Source organism: Pogonomyrmex barbatus, unplaced genomic scaffold (genome assembly GCF_055798465.1).
Source record: "Pogonomyrmex barbatus isolate J1 unplaced genomic scaffold, ASM5579846v1 scaffold11, whole genome shotgun sequence".
Classification (NCBI taxonomy): Eukaryota; Metazoa; Arthropoda; class Insecta; order Hymenoptera; family Formicidae; genus Pogonomyrmex; species Pogonomyrmex barbatus.
The window spans coordinates 5448364-5476142 of record NW_028297107.1 but is presented as its reverse complement, the minus strand read 5'-3'; the positions used below and the strand labels follow the sequence as shown (position 1 = coordinate 5476142).

The following is a 27779-nucleotide window of genomic DNA, read 5'->3' as shown; positions in this document are numbered from 1 at the left end:
AGTTTGTGATATTGCATGGTAATTATACTGTACTGTGTTTAATATTTTATTACGCAGCGGCTTCTCCCTGTTATTTTTATATTACTTTTATATTACGGTGATATTATTATGTTTTACTTTTTCTGATATACGCATATTCTCTCTCTCTCTCTCTCTCTCTCTCTCTCTCTCTCTCTCTCTCTCGTATCATATTCAAAAAAAAAAATACGACATGACGTCAAACGTATACACGTATTTGAATAATAATAATAACGCTAGACGGGGGGAATCCATTGCATTAACATATAAAACATGCATTAAATTGTCAATAATATTAAACATTGATGCATTGGTGTAGCACCATTAACGGAATGCTACCGATTTCGTGTTACACATAAAAAGGTTACAAAATGAATTGAACATACCGGAATTATTCATCCAGGATTAAAAAGATTTAGCGCTGACCGACCCACTGGTGAAGCGCATCAAATTTCTACCACAAATGCATTTTGCATACATTAAAAAAAAAAATCAGCTATTTTCAAGAGTATAAAACCGAAATTGATTTAAAGCATAAAAAAAAAACGATTGTGTCATTCTAAGAGTATTATTTCAAATAAAACAACAGCATCAGTAAAGCTTGCAATTTATGAAATACAAAGAACGTAAAGGAAGATAGCTTTACGTTTTATTCGTTGAATATTTTTGAATATTTAATACCTAAAAAAATAGATATCTTTTTTTCAAAGATGTTTATTCTTAATGTTAACGTATATTATTGTTATTTTATTAACATTTTCAAAATTTTTTGTGTTGAATCGTGAAACTTTTTTCCCTTTCTTTCTTACTTTTGCAATGGAATATGAAATGCCATTTAAGTGGCTGAAAGTAATGCCGACGGAGCAACGATTTAAACAATTCAAGCAAGCAAGCTTTGAGAAGAAATCGTCTGATAGTTCAAAGGTTAAATCGATGTCAAACTCCCGTGCGACAATCACCGATGGGCCGAAGCGTACTGTGCAAGGGGAACATCCAAAATAGAGGCACTCCCCAGTTTCTGTGATAAAAAAAAAAAAGCACGTCGGAAAGATCGTGCACCCTTAATAAAATTGTTCTTACGCGTGTACAATCGAGAGGAACGAGGGACACGTGGTGGAAGCCTCGCGGACTTCGTCCTTTCTCGGTTTCTCTTTCTCTTTATCGCCTCCTTCTTCCTGTATCTCTCCTCCTTTTCCTACTCTGTATCTCTGGCCCCAGAGAGAAAGCACTTAAGCCAGAAAACTTAATTTTTCAGTAAAAGAACTTACATATAGATATATACGATAGATTCAAAGAAAGAACTTTTATATATAATAACTTTTATGTATAAATGTTCCTTCTTTACGAAAAGGTTCAACGTTCTCGTTACTTTGTTTAAGCTTTATTTAATTGTTGCTGAAACGTCGAGAATTCTATGAGAATTTATGAAAATTCCGAAAATGTTATTTATACCAATTATTATCAATATAATGCTCGATCATCAAATATCTCGAACAGTCGAATCGCAATTAAATCGTCTAATTATAACTAATAACACATAAATTTATTAAACAAATTAATTGAGATTAATCGAGCATAAATGATAAATACATATATCACACAACACCAAGCTTGTCCATTAAAAAAAAAAAAAAAAAAGAAAACATATCTTCAAATTAATCATTTTAGAAAGGACACAGGAGTTCCAAAGTGTTTATACTTCTCAGAAAATATCAGTAGCAATTATCGACACAGGCGCACAAAAATCAATTGACATTTCTATACATCTCTAATTGCCAAAAGATACTTATAAATCATTTAATTCGATATATGCACAAAATGTGAAGAAAAAAAAGTGTCACGCGTTGTCCTTTCCAAAATGAGTTTCCTTTGTTTACTACTATTTACTTGGCGATGATTGTATTAAGTGCTCTCTCTCTCTCTCTCTCTCTCTCTCTCTCTCTCTCTCTCTCTCTCTCTCTTTCTCTTTCTTTTCTCTCTCTCCCTGAGCTCGAAGATATTAGACCCCTCTCTGTGTATCTCTCTCTCTCGCTCTTTCTCTCTCTCCCTTTTTCGCCCTCCCTCTATCGCTTCCTTTCTTTTCCCCGCGAACTGAGAGCGACCGTGTAGCACGCGAGCCGATGCAGCCGCCGCCGCCGGAGCAAACAGGTGTTCCCGCGTGGAATGCGCGACCGCATACTGACGCCGCGACGCCGACACGCGGCGGCAGGTCAGTCTCTCCCCTTCGGGGACTCCCCGTTGTCAGCCTCCCTCCGGCGCGCGCGTCCGTCCGCAACCCCCGAGAGCGCACCGACGACGACGCGCCGCACGCGCTCGCGAATTTTATTCCAGATCGATTATGAATGCGAATATCGAATTTTAGGTTTTCCGCGCACAGCCGAGAGAAATATTAGGAATGGCAATAGATATTAAATTTTAGAAATAAAAATTAAACGTAATTGCACAATGAATATACAGGTAAGTGTAAGATATGACTATATTTTATGTTTATTTGTATTCATCGTGCGTTACGTTTAATTTTTATTCTGAATTTTTATTTTCAAAATTTTTAATATTTATTCCTCTTCTTGATATTCGTTCCATTGTGCGCAGGCCTCTATGATTTTTATAATTTCGTGATTCACGTGCTTTTGAAGTTTCCCAAAAAAACTTCCCCAAAAAACACGAAAGAGCTAGTATGATTTTAATTCTCGCAGATGAATGAATGAATCTGAAATTGAATCATATTCTGAAGCGAGAACATGACGGCTCTGAGATTTTTTAATTCTGAACAATTGAAGAATTTTTCAATTGGAGAAATATTTTTAAATCGTATATAATGGAAGTGCAAATTGATTGATTGATTGATTTTAGATTGCGTTAGATCAGAGTTTAGATTACAATTTTACTTAAAGATATAATCAAAAAAATTTATCAAGAAAAATGATACCTATAGAGATATCTACGATCGCACGAAGCTATGCCGGAATGTCTAAATTACTAATGCGACATGCGATAAAATTGAAATGGAAAGAATTCGAGTTGCGAACTTCAGTATCATGATTCTAAGAATTTTTGGAAAATTCCTAAAATTTTAATAATAAAACATTCTTTTAATCGATTGTATCGATTGTATCGATTCTTTTAATATTTCTTTTTGTTGATAAGTCAAAGGAATTTTTTTATTCAAGTAAACAACAAAAAAAAGTTTCTCTTAAAAGAAAAAGTATTGTAATTTTAATTTTCAATATTTATTTTTACGCTTTAATTGAAATACATGATTCAGAGAATATTGAGTGACATCTCAGTCTGTTCTTTTTGACTGAACTGTCTGTACTAATTCACAGTTTATCTTTCTTTCTTTACACTGGAAGAAGAAAGATAAACTCTGAACTAGTGCAGCCAGTTCAGTCAAAAAGAACAGACTGAGATGTCACTCAATATTCTCTGAATCATGTATTTCAATTAAAGCATAAAAATAAATATTGAAAATTAAAATTACAATACTTTTTCTTCTAAGAAAAACTTTTTTTTATTGTTTACTTGAATAAAAAAATTCCTTTGACTTATTAACTTTGAATTATATACAGCGTTGCTGAATAATATATTTTACGAGAGCAAGAAATTCTATTATACCGACCGGGCATGCCCTGTCAATCGCGCAACAGCTGTTGACTGTATATATTTACAATACACGTGGCATATTACACATGACACATTATACATCGATACATGACGTAATGAGAAATCGTTCAAGATTAGTTTTTTTACTTGATTTCGATAACGTAATATGGTGCAATAAGCATAAAGTAGCATATGATTCCATGCTCCGTTCTGAACCTCTCGTTATCGCGGTGTCTGTATCATAAAATAATAATTTTATGTATTTTTTTATTACAAGTGAAATTATTTGTGTTATGTTCGGATTGATGATACATGATTTTATTAACGCGAAAACATCAGTTATTTATTAAGAACGCTATCTCAGCACAAGCATACTTATTATGTCAGTCTAAACAATTCTGTTTTTCTTTTCATAGAAGGAATCTCTCCAGGTTGATACGAAAAAAAAACAAGATTAGATAACATTATCAATACTCATAACTGTGCGTATAGCTTGATACACAGTTCTGAGTAGTAGCATTCCAAGTCGATCTTTTCGCTGTTTGCTAACACACTGATTTTCAAGATGAGTCGAAACATAGAACCTCTGGATGCATCCAAGATTAACATCAAGTCAAGGACGTTGCACCAACCGCCTCTCGATGAGTTAATGAATGGTAATTGTAAAGCATCCTAGATTTATAATGGAAAATTGTATATAATATAATACTATAATAATATGATAATATAATATCTCTCTATTATATTGTGCAATCATAGTTCTAACAGAAGGATTGAACGCAAACTTTGCGGAGGCTACCGTCGAGTTGGCCGATTGCCCCGACTTTGACACATGGCCCTATATTTTTTATCGAGAAGGTACGAGAAAAGACAGAAGTCATACCTGATTCTTCTTGGTTTTGGATTGAATGATGCTGCTTTCAGGCTTGTGTGGTAATCCAATTATTTTGGATGTTGGTGGCCCACCGTATCTGCTACCAACTGTTCAGAGGGACAAGTTCTATGATGTTAAGTCGTTACTGCGGCAATTAAATTACAATTATAACTCTCTCGTTATCGGCGCAGGAGCTGGACCATGGCCGCATACAGGCTCCAATTGCGAGGTGTGTATTACAAATAAGTCATGTCAATCAAATTAACAGTATTCTCTAATTCGGAAGGAAGACAATTGATGAACGTTTGTAAAATTACATATTTCAGCTTATTATGAAGTTAAATGTGGTGAACGATGTGGTCTCACCATCTTATAGACTTGGTATGGGAGTGGCGAATGGGACGCATTATGCATTTGTAAACAAGTCCACTGGAGGGTGCAAACTTGAGCGAATAGTTCCCAACGAGGATGAGACAACTTTTGCGTTATTGGCCAATCTGTACATATGCGAAGGCAAACCAGGGAAAGTTATAAAAGTGCGTGCCAAGAAACGTACCGGCGAGCTAGACTTCATATCATGCATGCAGAAAGAGTTGGAAAAACGTTACGGAGACAAAAAACTAGTAGGTGGGTCTACTCCTGTTGCTGCAGAAATAAAATTAAATAATTAAATATGAAAACTTAAAATGATTATATTTATTAACTTAGGTTTGGGTGGCATGTTCGAAGTGAAAAATGGAAAAGTGAAACAGCATATTATGCCAGATTTTTCGGATACGCCGTTGACCAGCGAGGCCCAACTGAATAATTGGCTACGTTTCTACGATATGGAAACTCCTTTAATAGCTGTCGGTACATTTGTCAGTGCTGAAACAGTAAGTTTTAAAGAGATTCAATCCGCGTAAATTTTGAAAAAGAGAAAGATATTAGATTACAAACACAGCAATCAGAAATAACACTCTAAGTCCATGTTAATTATTTATCTATCATGAATTAAATTGTTACTTACAGGATTTAGATCTCAGAGTTCAACATTTTCATAGTGCTTATGAAGAGAATAATGTAGGTGGACATTATCACATCGATACAACGCCGGATACTATTGAGTACGAGGGTTACTTCAATGTGGCAGCTACACTTTATCGTGTCGATCAGCCTCCTAATAGTATGCAATTTGGAAAAGACTAATTTTATTATATTATACTAAAACGATTTGAATATTGTAAAACAATTTTATATTAATAAAAATAAAATAAAAATGAACAATGGAAAAAGGTGACATGTTGATAATATATTTGGTTGAAGTTTATATAAATTTATTCAGAACCTATGCTTTTCTAAATAATTAGAATGAAGATATTTTTAAAAAAATCAGAAAGAGAAAATGATTTTATACTACTTAATATTTTAAATAGTTTAATACCATTTTCACGTTCACCAATTATTAAAAGTCTTTATTTTTGTTGGCATAGGATCAATTTTACGAGTTGCAACTCTTATATTACACACTTGTATTGGTATTTATATAAATATATAAATATAAATGTATATATATATATATATATATATATATATATATATATGATTGATGAAGAAAATATATATATTTTCTTTAAAGAAAAATTCATAAAATTTTAAATTAATACAAAGCTTTTTTTTATCTTAAATCATTCTAGTTTAAAAATTCACCAAACAATTATTTATTTCCACTTTATATTTGTTAAAACAATTTTTATTTTTATTTTTATTTTAAACTTCAGAGTTTGATATTTTCGTTGAAGTCAATAACTTAGCTTATGTTAATTCACGGATAAGTTTGCAATTTAATTTACCAACAAAAATTCACGAAAACATCTATTTTATGTTAAAGTTTTTTCTTACTGTTTAAGATTTAATATTTAATATTTAATTAGAAATAAAATGAATGCAATATAAAATTAACTTGTACATTTACAATTAATTTAGGTTTTTATATTTAAAAATAATATTTTAGGTTTTTATATTTAAAATAATATTTTGTTACAATCAATCGATGACAATTACAATATAATATTTATTTATGTGATTTGTTTTTGTTTTGTTAGAAGAACAAATTAGTTTCTAACCGAAATGTTTAATCGGAGAGCTTAAAAGCTTAAAACACAAACGAATTAGTAACATCTACGCACTTTAAGAAGAAACATTTGTTTTATATAGTATTAACATAATCAAAAATAAGCATTAACATAATCAGAAATATTGCAATTATACATTATCAATTTATTTCAGTTTATTTCTTTAGTAAGTATTAGATCATAAACGTTATATACATATAAATGCACAATAAATTACATTTAAGTGACTTTTTTTACATTAAAATACTGTGTGACTTTTTTTACATTAAAATATTTTCAATTGACACATAATTAATGCCTATATTCTTACACATTAGGTTATTAAGAATAATTAAAATAATTACAATTAAATGGCTTTTCTGTTTCACTATTTCAATTTTGACATTTCACCATGACAATTTTAGGTTTGGATACAAATAATGAATAACAAAAATGTATTAGATTATGATATTATACCAATAGATTTATTTCTACCTGATAAAATGAAATTAGCTGCAGGTATACACATATAACATTTGCAATTTATTTTGATTTAGTAATTAATGATATTATTATGTGGTTATTTTATTAAATACCGTTATATAATTATGTAACTTCTTCTAATAATAGCTGTAGAAAATGAATTGAGTACAAGTTTCGGAAAAGTCACAGCCGAATGGGTGGATTGTCCCGATTTGACTCAGGAACCTTTCAATCTTGCAGCACCGGGTAAAAAATGCATTGTTTTTAATATTTCCTGTGCCACTAATATTTAATGTATACATAGGTTTAGGCGGCGATACAACTATTTTGGATATCGGTGGTATTTCGAATGTTTATCCAGAACATATTGAAAGCAAGATATACCATTTTGAAAATATTTTTAAACATCTAAATTGCAATCAAAATGATATCTTCATTATCGGAGGAGGTCTTTCGAGAAGATTATCAGATAATCATTTGGGCAATGTAAATATTATTTATATTTATTCTTCCATATAACGTTAAAAATATTGATTTCTCAGCCTTTTCTATTTCTTTTCGTGGCATTTTTTTCTTTCGAATTTGGTACTCATTTGTCATAATCGTTCCTATTTTACAGCTCATTATGAATGCGACATTTTCTCCAACAGAAAATAGAATGGTCAAAAATAAAACTCTTTTCGCATTTGTAGATGAGGCAAGAAACAATGACGTTAAGTTTACCTTAGAAATGTTAACTAATCCTCTTCCCAAATGCCATATGTATGGTAACTTCTTTGTCAACCAAGGTTTGAGAGAGCAGGTTCTCAAAGTGGAAGCCAAGGAACGCTACGGACGTGACTTCATAGATGCTTTGCAACATGCGTTTAGTCGCATATATCCTGATAAACATTATTTGGAACTTACAGGTAAGACACGAAACATTCCTTTACAAAAAAATACACATTATATTTTTATATTTAATGAACCGTGTATATAATATAAAATAGTTGAAATTATAAAATTTTTTAAATACATTTTATAAATGTACACACACACACACACACATATATATTTATTTAAATAATACAAACTTAAATATATATATATATATATATTTTTATAATATTTTATAATCCATACATTATAATATATATTTAATATCCACGGTTCATTAAAATTAAATGTAAAAATATAATGTGTATACATTGACCTATATAATTTTCCGAATTTTAAGAGAAAAGCTGCCAAAGAGACATAATAATTAAATAAATGAATTTTCTATATTTTCTAATTTTCTATATTTGCTCCTGCAGGTTGTGGCGGTGTATTTATGGTAAAAAATGCGAGAGTAGTACATCACGTTATGCAAAATAATTGGTGTAGCTTGTTTTATAATAAACTGACAATTGAGAAAGAATCTCTTCGATACTGGTCAGTTAAAACGCCAGTGATCGCACTTACTACATTTCTCAACACTGATAGGCATACTGTCATTAGGAATTCAAAGTTTGAAGTAAAACATTGATGTTTCAGCTTTAAAACTGATATGAATTGTGAATAATATATAAACTCGATATTTCTTTTCAGGACCTTTTTCTAACCCGATTTCAAGTCCATTCTTACTCTAATAATTGTGGCGGATACTATCATAAGGCAGAAGACGATGAGAAAGCGATAGAATATTTGGGATATTTTTCTCCAGCAACGAAACTCTATCGTATCGATCCAGTACCTATGTACACTGAAATGGCTAACTATTCGTATTTATAAAGTATTTACACAAATATTATACAGATAAATGGGTCACAATATTTTATAATAAAAGTTTAGATTACAAAATTCTATATTTCTATATTTTAAAGTAACATTTTAAAGTGTGTGTTATGCATACTTTAAACATACATACTTTGATTCATACTTTATACAATATCAAATTCAGAATATTAATGCATAATATAAATATAATATATAATATAATATATAATATAATATATAATATATAATATATAATTAATATTTAGAAATATATATAATAAATATAATAAAATACATAATATTGTGAAATACAAAATAAATTGAAAGTGACCGTTGACAAATTAGAAATTTAAAAAAATTTTTTAGATGAAATTCGAATTGTTACATTTATCAATATATATTATTGTTTTATATACACACACATACACACACACACACACACACACAACACACACAACACACACACACACACACACACACACACACACACACATACACACATATATTTAGATTTTGAAGTAAAGTATAGTAGTAGATGTTTAAGCTTTATGATAAATTGTTATTATATTCATATCATAAATTGTTAATACATTAGATATTTTCCGGAAAATATTTTTCACTCGATAATATGTATATGTTTATATCTTAATGATATCGGCAAATAACATTATAAAGCAAAACGATTAAATAAAGTTAATAGAGTATGTATTAACGATATTAATGATAGCTTTATTTAATTTTTTTCTGTATTTTATCTGTATTTTACAGAAAAATTAACTTTTTATCTTATTGATAACCGTCGAAAAATCTCGCAACATTTTATATTATATTTTTAATGATGTTTTTACTTCTTAGATTCCTAGATTTTATTGATATTTTAATTTAATATTTTTAATACTTCCATTGAACTGTCAGCAAATTTGTGTTTTTTTACTTCGGTTTTATTATAATTAAGATGTTATATTTTTATTATATGTTTAATATGATTAAGGCGTTTAATATAATAATATCTTTGATATAACATATCTGAATATAAACTCAAAGATAATTAGTGTATAAATCTGTGCAGTAAATAAATATTAATTATAATAAAATAAATGAACAACTATATATTATTGTTATACATATTGATTGACAATATATTACATATTGTTATTAAAAAGCTTTAATGTAATATCTATTTATAATACGGTCATTTTTAAGGCAAATTACAATTGATTAAAGATTGGAGCTGGACATAATGTTTGCTCTCGTATCATCACTTCCAACTTTTTGTTTGTTGGCTTCTAAATTATCAGGCTTAATTCTAAATTCAGTCAGGCCAAAAGTTTAAGCCCGTCACATTACATATTGCTGACGCGAATCGAATTGGGATTGTGGATCGAAATTCAGTCAATCAAGGTGAGGCAGTTTCGGATTGATCGGCTGAATTCCGATCCGCGATCCGCAATCCCAATCTGATCCGCGTCCGTAATATATAGTGTGACGCAGGCTTTAGAGTTTAGTAATTTCTATTGTACTTTCGCTAAAGACAATCGATAAAAGCTTATATTAATTCGGAGATAAGTTAACAATTTACGTCAACAAAAAAATTTGCAAGAATAAGGATTAAAAATTTGCAAAAGCAAAGGTCCATCTTAATTCAAAATCTCTTTTACTGTTTTTAAATTTAATTTTTAATAGTAAAAATAAAATAGATGTAATATATAAAATTTTATTAGTTTGTGAATTTAAAATAAGGTTTTCTTTATTTTAGAAATAATATTGTTTCATTAATCCCAGATCGATAACATCTACAGTTTAATATTTATTTATATAATTTAATATTGTTTAATATTTGTTTATACACACTGTCTGTTTTTGTTACATTTTGAAAAATTCACCTTCACTAAAGTTTCAAACGTTTAGTAGAGATTACGCTCTTTCAGAAGAAATATCTATCTATTAATAATCTAAGAATCTAAATAATATTTAAATAAATTATAATTATGTATATCATCAATTCACAGTTTATTTCTTTAGTAAGTATATTGATTATAAATATTATATAATATTATTAATACATGAGTGCACAATAAATTACATATTTGAATGTATGATTTTTTTCTCAACATTAAAATATGAGATACCTTTATTGATTAAAAATAATTAAGGCTTTTATAAATATTAATTAAAATAAATATATTATTCTAATTCGCAATAATCAAATAACAAAAATTTATATATATATATATATATATATATATATATATATATTATATAAAAGAAAGGACAATACACATATTAAAAGAAAGATAACAAATATTTATTTGTATAAAGATAATTATTTCTTTTATGAAAAACAACTAAATAACTAAAAACAACTAAACAACTAAATAAATATTTAATATCATTAAAAATAAAAATTTGAGATAGTTAATAAATATTCTTAACTTGTACAATTTTCTTTGTTATATTTCTTTTGTTGAAATCTGCAAAGATTGTAAGGTAATTCGAAATTATATATAAGAATTTTATATTTATTATTATAAATATAAAAAATTGACTCACAACAATTTAAATTATTTTATATGTTTTCAATAAAATTTTAATTAATATTATTATAGGTGTCACATTCTACTACAATTTTTCTGAATAATATTTTAGTATAAAAGAATAGAATTACAATTAAGTACAATCTCTTCTTTGTTTCATTATTTCAATTTTGTGACAATTTTCCGATTTAAATGATGAATAATGAAAATATATCAAATTTTGATACCATACCAATAGACTTATTTATACCTGATAAAATAAAATTAGCTACAGGTATTTACAAACATAACGTATGCAATTTGTCTTAAATTAATAAATAAAAGATATTATTACTTAGTAATCATTTATTTTATATTATTGCATAATAATGTAGTTGTAAAAAATGAATTGAGTACAAGTTTCGGAGAAGTCACAGTCGAATGGGTGGATTGTCCCGATCTGACTCAGGAACCTTTCAATCTTGCAGCACCGGGTAAGAAATGCATTGTTTTTAATATTTTCTATTAATTAAAATATTTCCTATTAATCCTAAAAATTAATTAACATCTATAGGACTTGGTGGGGATGCAACACTTTTGGATATCGGTGGTACTGCAAACATTTTCCCATTTCGACAACTCAAAATATATGATTTCAAAAATATTTTAAACCAGTTGAATCGTAGCCAAAATAATAACTTTATTATCGGAGGAGGTCTTTCTACACAGCCAATGACTTTGAATTATGGCCACGTATAAATATTACTTATTCTTTTGTAAAATATTAAAAATATTGATTTTTAACTGCTTAAAATTTTCATTTTCATTTGTTGCAATTGTTACTTTTTTACAGCTCATTATGAATGGAACATTTGCACCAGTAGCGAATGAAATAATAGCGGTCAGTAATAAAAGTCGTTTCGCATTCAGAAATAGATTTAATGATCAAGGTGAAGAAGAGCAGTTTGCATTGGAAATCTTAAATAATCCCTTTTCTAAGTGCCATATGTACGGTAATTTCTTCGTCAGCCAAGGCTTGAGAGAACAAGTTCTCAAAGTAGAAGCCAAGGAGCGCACCGGACATGATTTTATAGATGCGATACAGCGTGGAATTAGCCGAATATTTCCTTCCAAATTATTTTCAAATCTCATTGGTAAGACGCAAAACATTCATTTACAAAAAAGATACATATTACAGTCGTACAACTTTAATCAATTCAATTTTAAGAATAACGTAGAATAAAATTTTATATATATATATATATATATATAAAATCTTTAAGAGAAGAAATCTATAAGGAGGCATGACTTGCCTATAAATAATAAAGCAAAAAATGAATTTTCTATACCTGATTTCGCAGGTTTCGGTGGTACATTTACGGTGAAAAACGCTAAAGTATTTCATCATGTTATAAAAAGTAATTGGGAAATGCCGAAATGTTCAAAACAATGTATTGAAGGATGCTTTCGAAACTGGACTACGGAAATGCCTGTGGTGGGACTTGCAACATTTGTCAACACGGATAGATACGCTGTTATGAATTCAAGAATTGAAGTAAAATATCAACTTCAGATTTAAAATTGCAATTTATACATCGCAAATGATATATAAATTTAATGTTTTTCAGAATATTTTTCTTAACCAATCTCAAATCCATTCTTATTCTAACAACTGTGGTGGGTACTATTATAGAGCAGAAGGACTGAACAATACTACAGAAGAGGTAGAATATTTAGGATATTTTTCTCCAGCGACGAAACTGTATCGTATTGATCCAATACCTTTATGCACTAGTCTACCTTCCTTCTCTTGCTTAAGTACTTAAACGGACGTTTCGCAATATTTTATATCACCGTTTAAGTTACAAAATTATATTTTTACGTATTTTACGGTAATATACGATACGATTCAATAAATTTTAAAAATATATTTTCCAAATCTTTATTTTTTTTACATAATTATTATTAATATATATATATATATATATATATATATATATATATAAAATATATATATTATATATGTATTATGTATATGTAATGTAATTATACATGAAATATATCCATATATGCTCATATTAATTTTTTTTGTAAAATTTCTGTTACCTTTCCATAACGATAAAGTTATTGTCTTCTCTATAGAGTAATTAACTTTTCTTTTATATAAATTTATTAGTATGCACTGCAACGTTTTGTAACGTTTTGTATTCTAATTATGTCAATACTAATTATAGAATTTGATATTTTCGATATTTCTTTTGAGTTGTCAACAAATTTTCAATTTTGCTTCACTTTCATTATAATTAAATTGTTAATTAGATTATATTATAAAATCCTAAATTGCTATCTTTATACACTATCTGAATAAATTTTAATTATAAAAAAAACAAATTCTGCAATAAACAATGAAACACATTCACGTTTTTATTTCTATCCATCTAGGATCGAGCAAATTATATTCGAATAATGAATTATTCGAATTAACAATTCGAATTTTTCGAATAATTCAACAATTTTGACATATATTCGCGAATCGAATAAAAATCCCGATACTTTCAGTCGAGATGATATTATTCCATCCCATTCTTTATTGATGGATTATGTTTGCGGCTCTCTTCTGTCCTAAAAAGCGATCCCCTTATTTTTATCGGCAGTCTCGCCTCATGGTCATTTCTCCACTCGCCCGAATCTTCCTAACGTCATTGATCCGCAATAATCCGTCGGTCGTCTAACTTATGTTAATTGCAGCCGGGCAGTGTCGCAGATGCGTCGGGCGAGTGACGACAGTACAGCTTGCGCTTAGTGCTTGTCCGATCTTTTCCTCTTGGTGATTCCAGTTTGCATACCGCGATGAAGTTCAGTATAGAATCCACGGCGTCCTACAACAGCATCCACCCGGCCTATCATTACACCGAGCAGTTTGCCAACAATGGCGAGACTTATCGGGATGGTACCAAGTGGTATGGGATGTTTTTGGCGTTTCTGTCGGGCACCTTCTTCACCATCAGCTCCGCCCTGGTTAAGGCGGTCCGTAACGTGGACCCCATGATTCTGCTGGCCATCCGCGCCTTGGCGCAGATCCTGACAATGGCCGTCGTCGCCTGCAGAGCATCCAACGATCTCTTCGGCCCCTCCGGTCAAAGAATACTCATACATTTTCAGGTAAAGCCTGCTCGTCTGCCGGTCTTGAATTATTCTTTTTTTTTTTTAAAAAAACTAGAATTTTTTTATATTCTCTTACTACCTTGCGATTCTGTTTAACAAAAATTGTAGCAATTAAAAGAGAAAACAAATGCGTGCGAAATAGCTCTGTTTCTTATTGGTTTTGAGGAAACAACAGTGGCATCGGAATTTAAAGCGTTTTTGGAATTTTATTTTTCATCCGCGAGCTCTGTGATGTCGATTGCTCTAATTCCATGACAGAAATGTCGATCGCTCTGCACGAAATTAATAGCTGTCTTCTTAACTGGTTACGCGTATGTAAATGATTATCCGCAACTTTTCTACGACGTGTATCATAATTACATTAAGCCGAAAAAGATTGGCGACGAATATTCATTCGTAACATCTGCGTGTTATGAAGTCGATCTCCATTCAGAAAAATTGAGGGGATGTAAAGACAAAGCTCACACACATTCATCTCCATAGAGCGGAAAAATGGAACTCTACTGCTTTGCATGATCACTAATTTATAGTTCTTCTTTTTTTCTAGGGTCTAGTAGGTGGCATGACTCTATCGTTGCTATATTATAGCTTCCGAGAATTACCCCTAGGCGATGCCACCACGATCATATTCAGCTCGCCGGTGATCGTCATTGCGTTGTCCTTCCTTTTCCTAAAGGAACCCTGCGGGGTCCTGCGTATAGCGGTGGTCTGCACGCTCTTGGCGGGCGTCGTCCTCGTCGCCAGACCGCCCTTCTTATTTCAGGTAATCAAAAATAGAAAAAAAAGTTAAAAAAGGAATGATTTAAATCAGATATAAATACGGATTGCAAAATTATTAATCAACAAAAAAACTGAACTTGGCCATTAATTACCAAAAAAATTTCACGGTTACGCAAGAATATTTATAACATTGAATGATTTATTCAAAAACTTGATAGAAAAGAGAAACATTGTGGTCAGATTCATTTTAAGTAAGGACCTGAAGAAAAATTCAGATCGAGTTGCTTTCGCACTTCACCCCTCGATCAATCTTTCCTATTCCAGATGCACCGCGCCGAGAGTTACAATCTTATGGGATATCTGTGCGCCATTCTGGCCACTCTCTTCACGGCGCTCAACATCGTCGTTATGAGGAAATGCTCGGACATACATTACTCTATCCTGGTACTGAATCTGTCGTGTTGGTCGTTCGTTTCCGCGGTGTTCTTTTACTTCACGGTGTCCGGTCACGGCGCCGGTCACGAATTCCACAAATTTTGGCTGCCCCACGACTGGTACACCTGGGGTCAGATCTTGCTGGTGGCATTGACCGGCCTTACCGGTCAGGTATTGGTGACGAAGGCGTTGAAGATCGAGGGTGCCGGTAAGGTGTCGGTCACCAGATCGCTGGACATCATCCTGGCGTATGTGATCCAAGTTTACATCTTCGGCGAGAAGCCCACGTCGACCAGTTTGACCGGCGCGATTCTCATAATCTCCTCCGTCGTTTGTATGGGCTTCGAAAAGGAGATCTACGCCGTCTGCGATTTCATCCCTTAATTAATGGAACGGGATCTCGCAACTAATGCGAAAGGGAAATCAGACTGCGTTCTGTGATGAAAGCAAGTGAATCGACGATCGACGATTCCTACTTTTAAATAACAGACTAGTCAAAGTACTGGGATGTAAAGATAAATTAATAAACTTTAACTTTAATAGTATTAGGATCAACGAATGTTTAATTATTCAGTTTTTTATTAGAATAAACTTCCGATGTTGAAGAGATCAATCGTAGAGCATTTACTTGTACATTGTTCTCTTCCACTTACCTTCTTAATATTTCGATCTTTAAAATAACATAACAAATTTCAATTATTGAGAATGTCGGCAATAATAATAATAATAATAATAATGGTAATATTAATAACAAAAATATATCAATTTTAGAATAAATATATTGCAAATATTTAGTAGTGCAGATATAGATTTAGTAATATTATATATAATAATTATAACAGAATATTATAATATATATAAACGCTGATATGCAGGTGATATAGCTGAGTAAAAATGCATGTAACTCGTATGTATATATATATATATATATATATATATATATATATATATATGTATATCGATATCTATCAATGATTTATTTAATGGGAAAGAAAGTACAACTACGATTAACAGTAAATCATTATACCATATCCAAGATAATATAATTATTTACATATATATGTTCTTCGTTCTATTCTCATCACTGACAAAATACGCGTGAACGCGCGCAAGTCCTACTCTTGCTGGAGAACGGACGTTATTTTTTTTCCTTTTTTTTTTCTTTCGACAGTACGCTTACAAATCTATATATACTTCAGAGCTTAGTTTACAATTCGAGTAGGAAATATAACAATAAACGCATTCTCTTCCCCCCCCCCCCTTCACACACACACACGCACACGCACGCACGCACACACACATTTTCTATTTTTTTTCTCACACGCACTACTTTTCTTATCATCTTCCTTTCTCTCTCTCTCTCTCTCTCTTTCTCTCTCAAATCGCGTGAAATCTTCATCATGCAACATTTTATTATACCCTATCGCTAATTTTACTTTACTCTACATTCTGCCTTATAATTAAAAAGAAGTTGCAGTTACTTACATCATGTACGAGTGACTTCTCGCGCTTGAAAAAGGTATGTGTACATATATACGTTACGTTCGCTTAGCTTCGCTCGGCCCTTTCTCGCTTTCAATCTAAATTTTCTTCACTTCTTCGTGTCTTGCAACGCGCTCGACAGTCGCATCGGCCGCCTAATCACCCTGCGGTTGACATTATAGATTAATTCATTTAAAGATATGATCAAGAATACATCCGAATGTGTAACATAGGAATGTAATCGCGCATGGTAGTTTTTTTTTCACACGGAAAAAAGGCGAAGATCGAGCGATTAAATGAGTTACTCGTATTAACATGCCTCCTGTGTGTGTATACATGATGTGTTTGTATATATTTACATATATATTCTTCCAATACTTTTTTCTTTTTTTTTTTATCTTACATTGGTCATATGATTCTTGTCCCTGAAGCGTAATTCTTGCCACAAGTAAGGGACAACTGCTGTTACAATAATTGTCTTGCTTTCCTCTCATACGAAGTGGTTGTTTGTGTGTCATACAATCGATACATATACATGTATAAATCTCTATGGTATTGCTAAAAGGAAGTTATATTAGCCTTGTCGTGCAGCGTGTGACATGCGATAGAAAATGCTACGATACGAATGAAGCGCTTCTCGAACGAAGAGATCGTAAAGATAGGACGAGATCGCGTCGACAATCGGATTTCAGCATCAACCATTCTCTCTCTCTCTCTCTCGCTCTCGCACTATCATTTTCTTAAATTTCTTTTTCTTTTTTCTATGATACAAATCTTTCCCTCGCCGATGAGATCTCATCCAATCTGGCGATATTCAAAAAGATTCCTTTCAGATTCTCTCGTTCTGTTTGAGCCATTCTGTCAGACCTCTCGTTCTCGTAGAAGTTCAATGTCTCTTCGATTTTCGCTAATTTCTTTCTTCTTCTCCGTAGAAATAGAAACGAAGTTTTGGAATAGGCACTGCACGTCGTCAATTTTGCCTCATCACAGTATCAAACAATAAAATGTACATTTCACTGCGAAAAAATACACATTTCAAGAATGTGCGAAAATTTTTGTCGTATTCAAAATATGTTTTGGCTACAAAAATAGGGCACGCGCTTGTTCCTGTCTTTTTTTTCTCCACTTTTTTTTCTATATCTTTTTTTTTTTGCTTTTTTGGATCTTTTTGATTGATTGCCTTAATCAACGCTGTGAAGATATAAATATTGTGAAGATATAAATGTGTGTCTAATTGTAAGATACGTGTCAACGTCGAGCTAAGGATATTAGTCGAATGTTTTCTCTGTCCTATTAATATTCTCTTGGCAAATCCTATAACCATTTTACTACAATATATTACACCAATGTGCATCACTCTCTCTTTTCTTTTCTTATTTTGTCAACCTCTACAGTTATCCATATCCGCATCGTGTGATATAAAATGAGCTTCGAGATAATCAACATTTCAGTTATCGAATACATGATACGTTAATAAAAATTTCGCTATCAAGGTAACATTATTAATAATTTGGATAATCTGAAAAATCAAGACGGCAAAGGCGTGCGTAAAATATTGAAATCGATACTCGCCGTCGTTATAACTGTTTCGTAAAAGATTTGAATACTTCTGAATATTTCTACAAATTTATATCTCACATATCACAATTATTTTTAGATTAATTTTAGAATCAGTTTTTCAAAAAATGTTTTCAGCGACAATAATTTAAGTAACAAACACGAAAAGTATGCGTATATTCCTGCACCTACAGAAAAGGAATTAATTAAGTGGAAAAACTCGTGGATCTGATAGTAAAAAATGTCTCTAGAAAATTTAAAAATCAAACATAAAACACATTAATTTCGCATAAATTATCGATATATGTATATTTTCTTTTATAATTTTTACTTTGTAAAAAATTTTAAACGAGATCTCTTACTTATATGACATATTATCGCCACATATAAAAAAAATATATCTGAATTAAGTACTTATAAATTCGCAGCGATATATGACGTAATTGCATTAAGAAATTTATAATCATTTATTATATGTTATAGAATAACAGTCACATTAGTGCGGTATTTTTATACAATTTTGAATATATATACGTACATATGTATATATATGTAACATATAAGATATACATATATATATTATTTCTTTATATATACATATAATTATAGAGACATATATGTATATATATATGTGTGTGTGTGTGTGTGTGTGTGTGTGTGTGTGTGTGTGTGTGTGTAAACACTGGCAAATGAGAATAAAAATATTACAAGAATATATATATATATATATAAAAATATGAAGTCATTAATTTTGTAAAATATTTGTCAGATCCAACGAAAATTCATTTTATGAAATAGGTGCATTGCAATTACTTAATTATAGAAAAAGTGCTTAAATCAGAACTAATTTTGTTTTCTTTCTCTTTCTTTGTTCATAAAATTGTACGTACAATAATATCATAATTGTGCATTAATGTGCAGAGTCATATTTCATTCAATAAACTGATTCCAACGAGATGACTATACAGTCACTGCCGAAACATACACTAAAATTGCGTATTACAAGTAGAAATTGACATTTACACAAAATATATCCTACGTACAATGCTGTACAGTTATTCTGTTAAGCTTTTTTTTTTTAATTGTCGAAATCTTTAATGATTCTTACAAATCATCATAATAAATTCAATATTTCATGCATTTACATATCGTCTCAATATTATATTGAAATATATTTATTTTAACATCCCTTTTCTCGTCGCAAATATTCTCTTGAATTAAATTTTACTCTTCTTTTTTCCAAAGTAACAAAAATTGGATTAATAGAATAACAAATATATACTTTTTGTTACAAATAAAGATTTCACGACACACACAGGCATAATCTTATAGCGTTTCTGATTACAGTGGATTTTGATTTGAATTAATACTGTCATAGTGCATAGTACTTTGTTTATTCTTTTTTCCAAGCATCCTTTCATTCGTATTCTACGTCCATCTCGCAATGAAATGCATGATGACATAATCCGAATCGAGATCCACTGCAAAAGTCGTAAACGTTATTGATCGAAAGTGTTAAAATAAAAATCGCTTGTGATAATTCAACACTCCGTGCCTTTGTTCAATTAATTCAAAGAAGCAAAAGAGAAATTCCACAAATCAAATAAGAATTACGAGAATAAGCAATTATATTTAAAACGTAATTACGAAGCACACTCGCATGTTTAGAACCCCTTTTTCCATTTTATTTTTACACTGAATTGAATATAAAAAAATTATACGGTTTATCGTGTACCTTATATCTTATTTTTCAATCAAGCGCGTGTCGTAGTACTTCTCTAAGTAGAAAATTGTAAAACTACGATTTCGCCATTTGTATCACGTTTCATCATTATTAATACAAATTCTAGATCAGATTTCGAACGGTACAAAAGGGACGCAGTAATGAACCGCGCGCTTCGGGTGCAATATAAAATAAAAGTTTTCATTTATATATTATATAATTATGATAAATACATATACTACGATATATACATACATATGTGTAATATATACAATTGTATATATTAATGTGTATATACATATATATCATAGTATAGAACATTGTAAATTTCTGATCTATCACACACATTAATAGTTTCATTCATTCATATTCAAACATATTCATATATATTTCAAATGTCAGAAAAAGGTGAAATTCGAGTCATGATATAATACAAAGAATTCCCGCATGATGCTAATTGAACTAAAAGACGGCCAACAAATTCTTTAATACAAGTAACATGAAAATCTGAGTGTGTCTAATAGAGCTACAAATAGTTAATGAAATTGTGATGTTTAATAGAGAATCTGAGAACACGGAAAGTATCGAGAAAAGAAGAGAAAGAGTGAGCGATGAAAATAGCAATAATGTTGATGGGTGGAGGGGACTCAACGATCCTTGCCTCCTGTAAAACAACAAACTTCATCCGTGATAAACTATGCGATTCAATTAAACAAGAAGTATGCTTAAAGAAGTAGAACAAACCTCCGCGCCGCTCATCGGCTCGGACAAATTATTAAATCAAATGTGTATTGGTACATGTACCAGTAATTCGGCACGGCTGGAGAATACCGCGGCGCACATCTCGCATGTGTATTCAATCCTGTCCGGTATTATCGTTTCCGGAACATCGTCCACCGGAGCGATGACACTGTGTACGGCGAGCATCCTGCTTTGCGGTGCGGATTCCACCTTGACACTAAGCTTAACATTGTTGTCCCCATTGCTCATCTCCTGTATAGCGTCGTGTGGCAATATGCTTTCTTCTTCATCTTCGTCTTGAGCGGTAATAACGCTTGCTTCAAAGGCAACTTCTAAGTTGCTGCCATCCACCGCATGCTCCATCAAACGCACCTGGTCGTTACTGTCCTCCATGGTATTATTATTGTTATTATTATTACGTAACTGTAATTGCTCCTGCTGTTGCTCTTGTACATCTGGCATAATCGACGTGTTTAATTCCTGCTTCACTATCGTATGTCTCTGCCTCCTGGTTCTCTTTAAATTAGTCGTTGATTTCTTCTTGCTTGACTCTTGACTTTTGCCGAGAGCAAGGATATTACCATTATTGTTCCTGTGACTATCGGCGGTTTTCGGCATACTTGGTTCTTGTTTAATATTCGTTAATAATTGTTGTTGTGCCGACATCGTATCTTCCTTTGTCGATTTTGTCGGGAACATCGCTGGCGTAAGTTGTGATTTACCTTCAATATGATAACTGACATTTTTTGTGCGAGGTCGATTCCGTTCGCCACCTGGAAAAATGCCGGACTTGTGCTCGTTCGGCATGACTTTCGGCGTCCGCGTCACCATAGTCTTGGTCTTTTGACCCTTCTTCGCGCCATCGCTGCCCACTTCCACTGGTACACGTGTCTTCTGTGTATGAATCATTTTTGGCCGACCTGATTGGTTTGATGCTTGTGCTTCCTGTTTCTTTTCTTCCTTGCGTAATTTCTTCTTCGAAAGTTTCGACTTGGATGCATTCAATTTGGAGTTGCTCACAATCGAGTTTATGTTCTGTAGAGAACTCTCAAAGCTTTTCAGTACATTCTGATAGCCCTCTTCGACATTCGATCGTTGCTTGTTCTTCTTGCCAAGTTTTCGCTTTGTGTTATCTTCCGAGTCCGAGCCACCAGTGGCAGTACCACCTCCACCGGCACCACTACTACCGCCAATACCACTGGTATTACTAACAATAGCACCACCAGTGATACCTCCACTATTTTCCATAATGTCAAACCCAAACTCATTTCTGCGTACCACTGTATTCGTCTCAAGAGGCTTCGTCTTGCGTCTTCTCTTGTATTTGCGCGGTCCAGACTGTGGTTGACGTTTTAATGCAGTATTGTCATCGCAGTGTTGCACTATATGTGCCACTATTTCTTCAGATGTGCCACATGACATGCCACACACCTTACACAAGTATGGCGTTGCGCTACCCACACATTTCGGATCTGGACCAGAATGATGGGCGCGCACATGTTCTCGGAGTACGACCTGCGAGAAAAAAAAATTTAATTATTCTACTTGGAAGAAAACGAGTTATTTTGAGATAATAATTATATAAACCATTAATAATTATTTAAATCATTAATATTATATTAAAAGATAAAACAAGATATTTATAGAACTTTCCTACTTTATTTTTTTTTTTTATAAAAAAAAAGGTGCGTTTTCTGTTTGGACTTTCATCCCGATAATCTACTTACTCTTTGATTGAACGCCCGAGGACAGATCGCGCATCCATATGGTTTCTCGCCGGTATGAATGCGCTCGTGTTTTCTCAGAGTACCACCATCTGCGAAAGCTTTCCAACAAAATCGACAACCATAGGGTCTTTCGCCGGTATGAATACGTATATGAATTTGCTGAGAACTACGACTACCGAAAGTTTTCCCACATTCGCGACACGGGAAAGATCGACCGCCTAACTCCCTGTTATGGGAATGACGATGGCTCACCAGAGCTCGTCCATCGGGAAATTCCTCGCCGCATTCATCGCAAGCTACCATCTTGTTGCGATGTGATACCATATGTCTGTAATATAGCGATATATTCCCAATTAAATGGAAAAATTACAAAAAGTTACACATAGTACATTTCAATAAAAAAAGTAAAAAAAAACTCAAATAAATATTCTAATATGTTTTGATCATATTATTATACCGCATACAATATGTGTAAAAGAAATCGAATTTTGTTGTACTATTTAATTCATACCTTCGTAATCTAGCTTTACTATGGAAACGTTTTCCACACTTTGTACAAACAAAAGTCTTGTCAACATTGTGTATCCACAAGTGCTTCACTAAACTGCGTTTGTCCTTGCAGGTTTTTCCGCACATTGTACACGTGTTCGGCGGTGCGTCTTGATGATTTTGTCGTAGGTGATCTGCAACTTCTGCTTCGTCGCGACATCTCGCCCCACATAGTAGACAACAACGACTAGGAGATCTTGATTTATAAAATAAATAAATAAAATTATCGAAAAAAATGTATTGTAGATTTCATTCGATATGCACAAAGTCGCTCTGTGCATTCAATATTATACGCTTCACGCGTTCGATATTGTAATATGTTTCTTGTCAATAAGATAACACAACTCAATCATGTTGACAAAACATGGCTAATAGTGAAAATGAATTATTGATTCCGCTGATATATCAATCGCCACGGAAATTGAAATTAAGCTGCTGAAATGAATGAAAGTTATGAGTACAATAATACCTTGAAGCATGAAGTTCCGCGTGTGCCAACAATGCTAGAGCTTCCTCGAATTCTTCTCCACAAACATTGCACATGTGATGTTGACTGGAACTTTCCATTGTATCCATCTCCGGTTTTATGTGAATTCTATATAAGATATTAAATTTTATATAGACAAATTTTCAATATTGAAACTTGTAATACTTATTATTAATAAATAAAAAAAATTAATATAAATTATATATTAAAAAAATTAAAATTATATATACAATTAATAATTATGTCATTAACATTTTAGCTATAGTGAACTATACACGATTAATTATATTTTCTTTAACTATTAGTAGTAAAGACTATTATCAATGCAATATTTATTATACATACATGCATATAGTGTATTAAAAAATATTTTTCAAAAGCTTGTTTCTATGTATATTTATAATTTTATATGTGTAATTAAAATATTTTAATATCTATATGTATATCTATATGCTATATTTGCATGTCATTTGGATATTTTTTAATTTTAAAAGAGAATCAGATTCAAATTATTACAAAATAACATTAGAAATCTCCAATTATTGATATTTCAAAAATTATCAATATTATAAAAAAAATCTTTTTAAATTCTGTAATCGAATGTTTTGCATTCACCAAAACAAATGATAGTTCTAAAATATTTTGTGCAAATTTCCTTTTTAAAACTATCTTACTTTTGATGGCGTTTAAGTAGATCCAAACGATGAAATGGTACCGCACAAGTATTGCAATAGAACTCGCCGACTCTCTCGCTGTCGCCTGTGTAAGTGGCGTCATTGTCATATTCCTCGGCGTCAGATGTCTGCTGGGGTATGGTGCCGCCGTGTTTGACGCGTACATGTTCCCGCAGACTGTTGACGTCCCAGAACATTTCACTGCACGAAGTACATTCGAACGGACTATCACCACCGTGAATGCGTGCATGCGAAGCCAGTGCCTTCTCTCTAGCAAATCCAATGCCACATGTTTGACAAACATAAGGCTTTGTCGGATCAGTAATGGGCCACTGTTGCGTCTGTTGCCTGCCAGTGACAGATATCTCCTCCATTTGCCACCTCGAGCTAGACGCATAATTGCCACTATGTGCAGAATAATTGTTCGTCAGCTCGTCTTCGTACAGTAATAGCGTATCCTTGTAGTCATCGTATGGTTTGTACACATACTTGCCCATCTCGATCTTGATATCCTCGGTGTTGCGTTTTGATACATTGGCAGCAGCATTGCTCTTCCGCTTGCGCGGCGCACTCGATTGCACCTTCTTACGTCTACCCTTGTTGCCAGTTGTAGATACATCCTCTTCTTCAGCCATTAGCGAATCCTCGTCGTTCAGATCATCTTCAAGACCATCCTGCGATGGTGGTGCATATGCGTGGACCTTTAAGTGATTGTTCAGATCACACTTACGCATATAACGAACCCCACATAGATTGCAGCCATATGGTCGGTCTGTCTGATGCGCCACAATGTGGTTCATCAGATTTGCCTTCTTCCGGAACCTACGACTGCAGAAATCGCACGGATATGGTCGGGCGTTCTGATACGAATCTTGATCGATCGGCAATGGTATCTCCATGTCATCATATTCTAACAGATTATCATGTGTCACTTTTGTTTCTGGAATCTCGACCCTTTAACAGAAATTGTTACGTAATATACAAGCTTTGAAAGAATCAAAAATAATTTTTTTTTTTTAATTCTGGCAGAGATAAGAACATACAAAAACATTTCACAAATTGAAATAATAAAAAGTTAAAATAAATCCAAAATTGTTAGAAAAATTTACTATATTTATTGATGACTAACCCATCATCTGTACCAGGTCTGTCCCAATTATCAGCTATCACTTCTTCAGTGACCTGTATATTTAAATAATCGTGCCCCTGATCTTGAGGCACAATATAAATCGATTCCATATCATTTGATTGTGGCACCATCAGTATCTCTGACTCGGTAGTAGGTACCACATCAGGGATGGATTCGACAGTTTCTTCCACTGCGACCTCCTCGCAGGCGCCAATCACCTCCTCCTCCGATGCGACCAGCTGAGCTTCTAGGCCGCATATCACTTCCTCGTGAAGCTCCACATCTCCCACCCATTGTAAGTTTAGATCCCCAGTGACGTCCATCTTGTACAGCTTTTAAACTACTTGATCACTGAAATCACTGCAGTATACGAGATTAATAGACAAGCTCGCGTAGCTGAGTTGTGAAATCTCGTGAATTCACACGTTAATGAGACATCCACGACAATTTGTCTATCGTTCGATGTTTGCGAGCTAATCAGATGTTCTTATCGCGCGAATGTCCGACATTGCTAAAACGGGAATGTCCCCGATGATCGGTCTCAGGATCGAGTTTATCACACGCGCACGCGAATGATCCTTCGCGGATCCGAGATTACATCACGCGGCGGGCCGTCGTCGAAAAGTCGCATGCGTCGTTTCGCGGTCACGTTCGTTCCTCAAGGCGCGAGAACACGGCGATTCATCTCGAACCGACTCACGAGCGGTACGCCGAACGAGCTGAACACCACGACGAATAATTATCATTATAGGCGGCCAATCTCTCTCCCTCCTGCGCCGTCCGTCGTCATCGTCGTTGCGGGACAAACGATAATCGCGTCGACCGCAGCGGCGCGATCGGCCCGAATTCGGCCGCGCTGCGTCTCCGACGCGGGTGAGCCTGAGGTTATAATTATATAGGTTATAACGTTGGAGGTTATAGAGAAAGTGAGACGTATCGCGTCCTCGGGGACGTGGCGTCGATAGAGTACGATGGTGGCGTCGCGACGCCGGAGTGCCGAATGGCGCGGCAACAGCGACGATAGCGGCGACGGTAGCAGCGACGGCGACGACGATGACTAGTGGCGGCGGCAATGACGACGACGGTACCCGGATGACAAAGCCACCCGATCGCGAGATGACCCGTCCCGAAGGAAGCCACCTTTCGCCTTCAGGACGGATGGAGCTTTCTTTCTCACGCGTTAATCTATCTATTTCACTCTCTCTCTTTTCTCCCTCCTTAGATGAAGCACACACATATATATATATATATATATATACACACACACACACACATCACACATACATACGCGCGCGCGGATCCCGAGCGGAGGCGCGGCGTCGCCGCGCGGACGGCATGCCGAGCGTGAACCGGCGCGTGGATGCGAACGTGCGAACAAAACGCGACGGCCGCACGCACGATGCTACTTACTGTTTCGGGGTCCCCGGACGTGACGACGCAGCCAATAACCTAACCAAAATGTGTGCGAAGGTCCCCGCGATCGCGGCCAGCAGCGTCGACCTTCGGTTGTTTTCAATCCTGGTGGGGGATGCGCGTAGAAATAAACGTGACAAAATGGCGGCTTGTGCGGCGTGTGCGCGCGCGCGATTACACGAGCGCCGGCGCGGATCGTGAATAGACGGATGAAGTCGCGGCGAGATCGGTGATTCGAGCCTCTTCCCCTCCTTCCCCAATCCATCGAATGATCGGCTCGCCCAATGGAAGGGCTTCCTTCCGAGAAACTTTGAGATACATTTCTATACTCGAATAGAAAATCTGCTTCATTGGGGATTCTTCTTTGCGGTTGTGTTTAAAAACGCCATCCTAAGCCTGGTTCGTGATACTAGAAATCAATCCGATATTTCGATCGTACAAAAATTCACCAATCATATTGATCGGCTGAAATAGCCACTACAATTGGTCAATTCTTTCTCGTTTGAAATCTCGAATCGATTTTCTATCGTGGACACAAGATTTAAAGCTGCGTTCTAAAGGAGAAATGGATGTTTTAATTCGTTGTTCTTATTGAATTGTGTTATTTGTTATTTATTATTTCTATTTGAAAAAAAATCAAATGCAAACAAATGTTA

General features: G+C 33.5%; 6 protein-coding genes across 15 annotated transcripts in view; 4 read left to right on the top strand and 2 right to left on the bottom strand.

Moving 5' to 3' along the window:
* Window positions 1–2204, bottom strand: part of LOC105426664 (uncharacterized) — a 30071-nt gene extending 27867 nt beyond the window's left edge. For 2 of the 5 annotated variants that reach the window (XM_089071064.1, XM_011637983.3), the window contains exons 1-2: window positions 1906–2204; window positions 1099–1246 (exon numbers count right to left, since the gene is read on the bottom strand). In XM_089071064.1, the coding sequence (XP_088927190.1) occupies window positions 1099–1246; window position 1906 (149 nt within the window). In that variant the 5' untranslated portion in view covers window positions 1907–2204. Of the gene's footprint in view, window positions 1–1098 lie in introns of all 5 variants that reach the window. The other 3 variants (XM_089071067.1, XM_011637984.3, XM_089071065.1) reach the window with 3 other exon arrangements.
* A 1427-nt stretch (window positions 2205–3631) lies between these two features.
* LOC105426665 (beta-keto L-gulonate decarboxylase-like) lies at window positions 3632–5769 on the top strand. 3 transcript variants are annotated; one of them, XM_089071072.1, is made up of 7 exons: window positions 3632–3734; window positions 4038–4277; window positions 4381–4479; window positions 4546–4724; window positions 4822–5122; window positions 5204–5370; window positions 5507–5769. In XM_089071072.1, exons 2-7 carry the CDS (start codon window positions 4187–4189, stop codon window positions 5681–5683), a joined length of 1014 nt encoding a protein of 337 aa, XP_088927198.1. In that variant the 5' UTR covers window positions 3632–3734; window positions 4038–4186; the 3' UTR covers window positions 5684–5769. The 3 variants fall into 3 exon arrangements, with proteins under 3 accessions (XP_088927198.1, XP_088927196.1, XP_088927197.1); XM_089071070.1 differs by having other exon boundaries at window positions 3648–3806; XM_089071071.1 differs by having other exon boundaries at window positions 3657–3853.
* A 536-nt stretch (window positions 5770–6305) lies between these two features.
* Window positions 6306–8895, top strand: LOC105426666 (beta-keto L-gulonate decarboxylase-like). The gene is made up of 7 exons (XM_089071056.1): window positions 6306–6775; window positions 7014–7107; window positions 7219–7317; window positions 7376–7557; window positions 7691–7979; window positions 8367–8566; window positions 8641–8895. Exons 2-7 carry the CDS (start codon window positions 7029–7031, stop codon window positions 8821–8823), a joined length of 1032 nt encoding a protein of 343 aa, XP_088927182.1. The 5' UTR covers window positions 6306–6775; window positions 7014–7028; the 3' UTR covers window positions 8824–8895.
* A 111-nt stretch (window positions 8896–9006) lies between these two features.
* LOC105426695 (beta-keto L-gulonate decarboxylase-like) lies at window positions 9007–13271 on the top strand. 2 transcript variants are annotated; one of them, XM_089071054.1, is made up of 7 exons: window positions 9007–10829; window positions 11415–11616; window positions 11717–11815; window positions 11896–12074; window positions 12175–12475; window positions 12683–12876; window positions 12950–13271. In XM_089071054.1, the coding sequence occupies exons 2-7, from the start codon at window positions 11535–11537 to the stop codon at window positions 13145–13147; spliced, it is 1053 nt and encodes a 350-aa protein (XP_088927180.1). In that variant the 5' UTR covers window positions 9007–10829; window positions 11415–11534; the 3' UTR covers window positions 13148–13271. The 2 variants fall into 2 exon arrangements, with proteins under 2 accessions (XP_088927180.1, XP_088927181.1); XM_089071055.1 differs by lacking the exon at window positions 9007–10829 and having other exon boundaries at window positions 11364–11616.
* Window positions 13272–14059: 788 nt separating this feature from the next.
* LOC105426667 (solute carrier family 35 member G1) lies at window positions 14060–16642 on the top strand. Its single transcript, XM_011637989.3, has 3 exons — window positions 14060–14483; window positions 15034–15249; window positions 15531–16642. Exons 1-3 carry the CDS (start codon window positions 14172–14174, stop codon window positions 16023–16025), a joined length of 1023 nt encoding a protein of 340 aa, XP_011636291.2. The 5' UTR covers window positions 14060–14171; the 3' UTR covers window positions 16026–16642.
* Window positions 16600–27484, bottom strand: LOC105426662 (uncharacterized). 3 transcript variants are annotated; one of them, XM_089071043.1, is made up of 8 exons: window positions 27121–27480; window positions 25711–26070; window positions 25071–25535; window positions 24582–24986; window positions 23890–24015; window positions 23383–23616; window positions 22872–23199; window positions 16600–22659 (listed from the first exon to the last, which is right to left on the bottom strand). In XM_089071043.1, exons 2-8 carry the CDS (start codon window positions 26031–26033, stop codon window positions 21184–21186), a joined length of 3357 nt encoding a protein of 1118 aa, XP_088927169.1. In that variant the 5' UTR covers window positions 26034–26070; window positions 27121–27480; the 3' UTR covers window positions 16600–21183. The 3 variants fall into 3 exon arrangements, with proteins under 3 accessions (XP_088927169.1, XP_011636282.2, XP_088927168.1); XM_011637980.3 differs by having other exon boundaries at window positions 24582–25535; window positions 27121–27484; XM_089071042.1 differs by lacking the exon at window positions 27121–27480 and having other exon boundaries at window positions 24582–25535; window positions 25711–27033.
* Window positions 27485–27779: the final 295 nt, after the last annotated feature.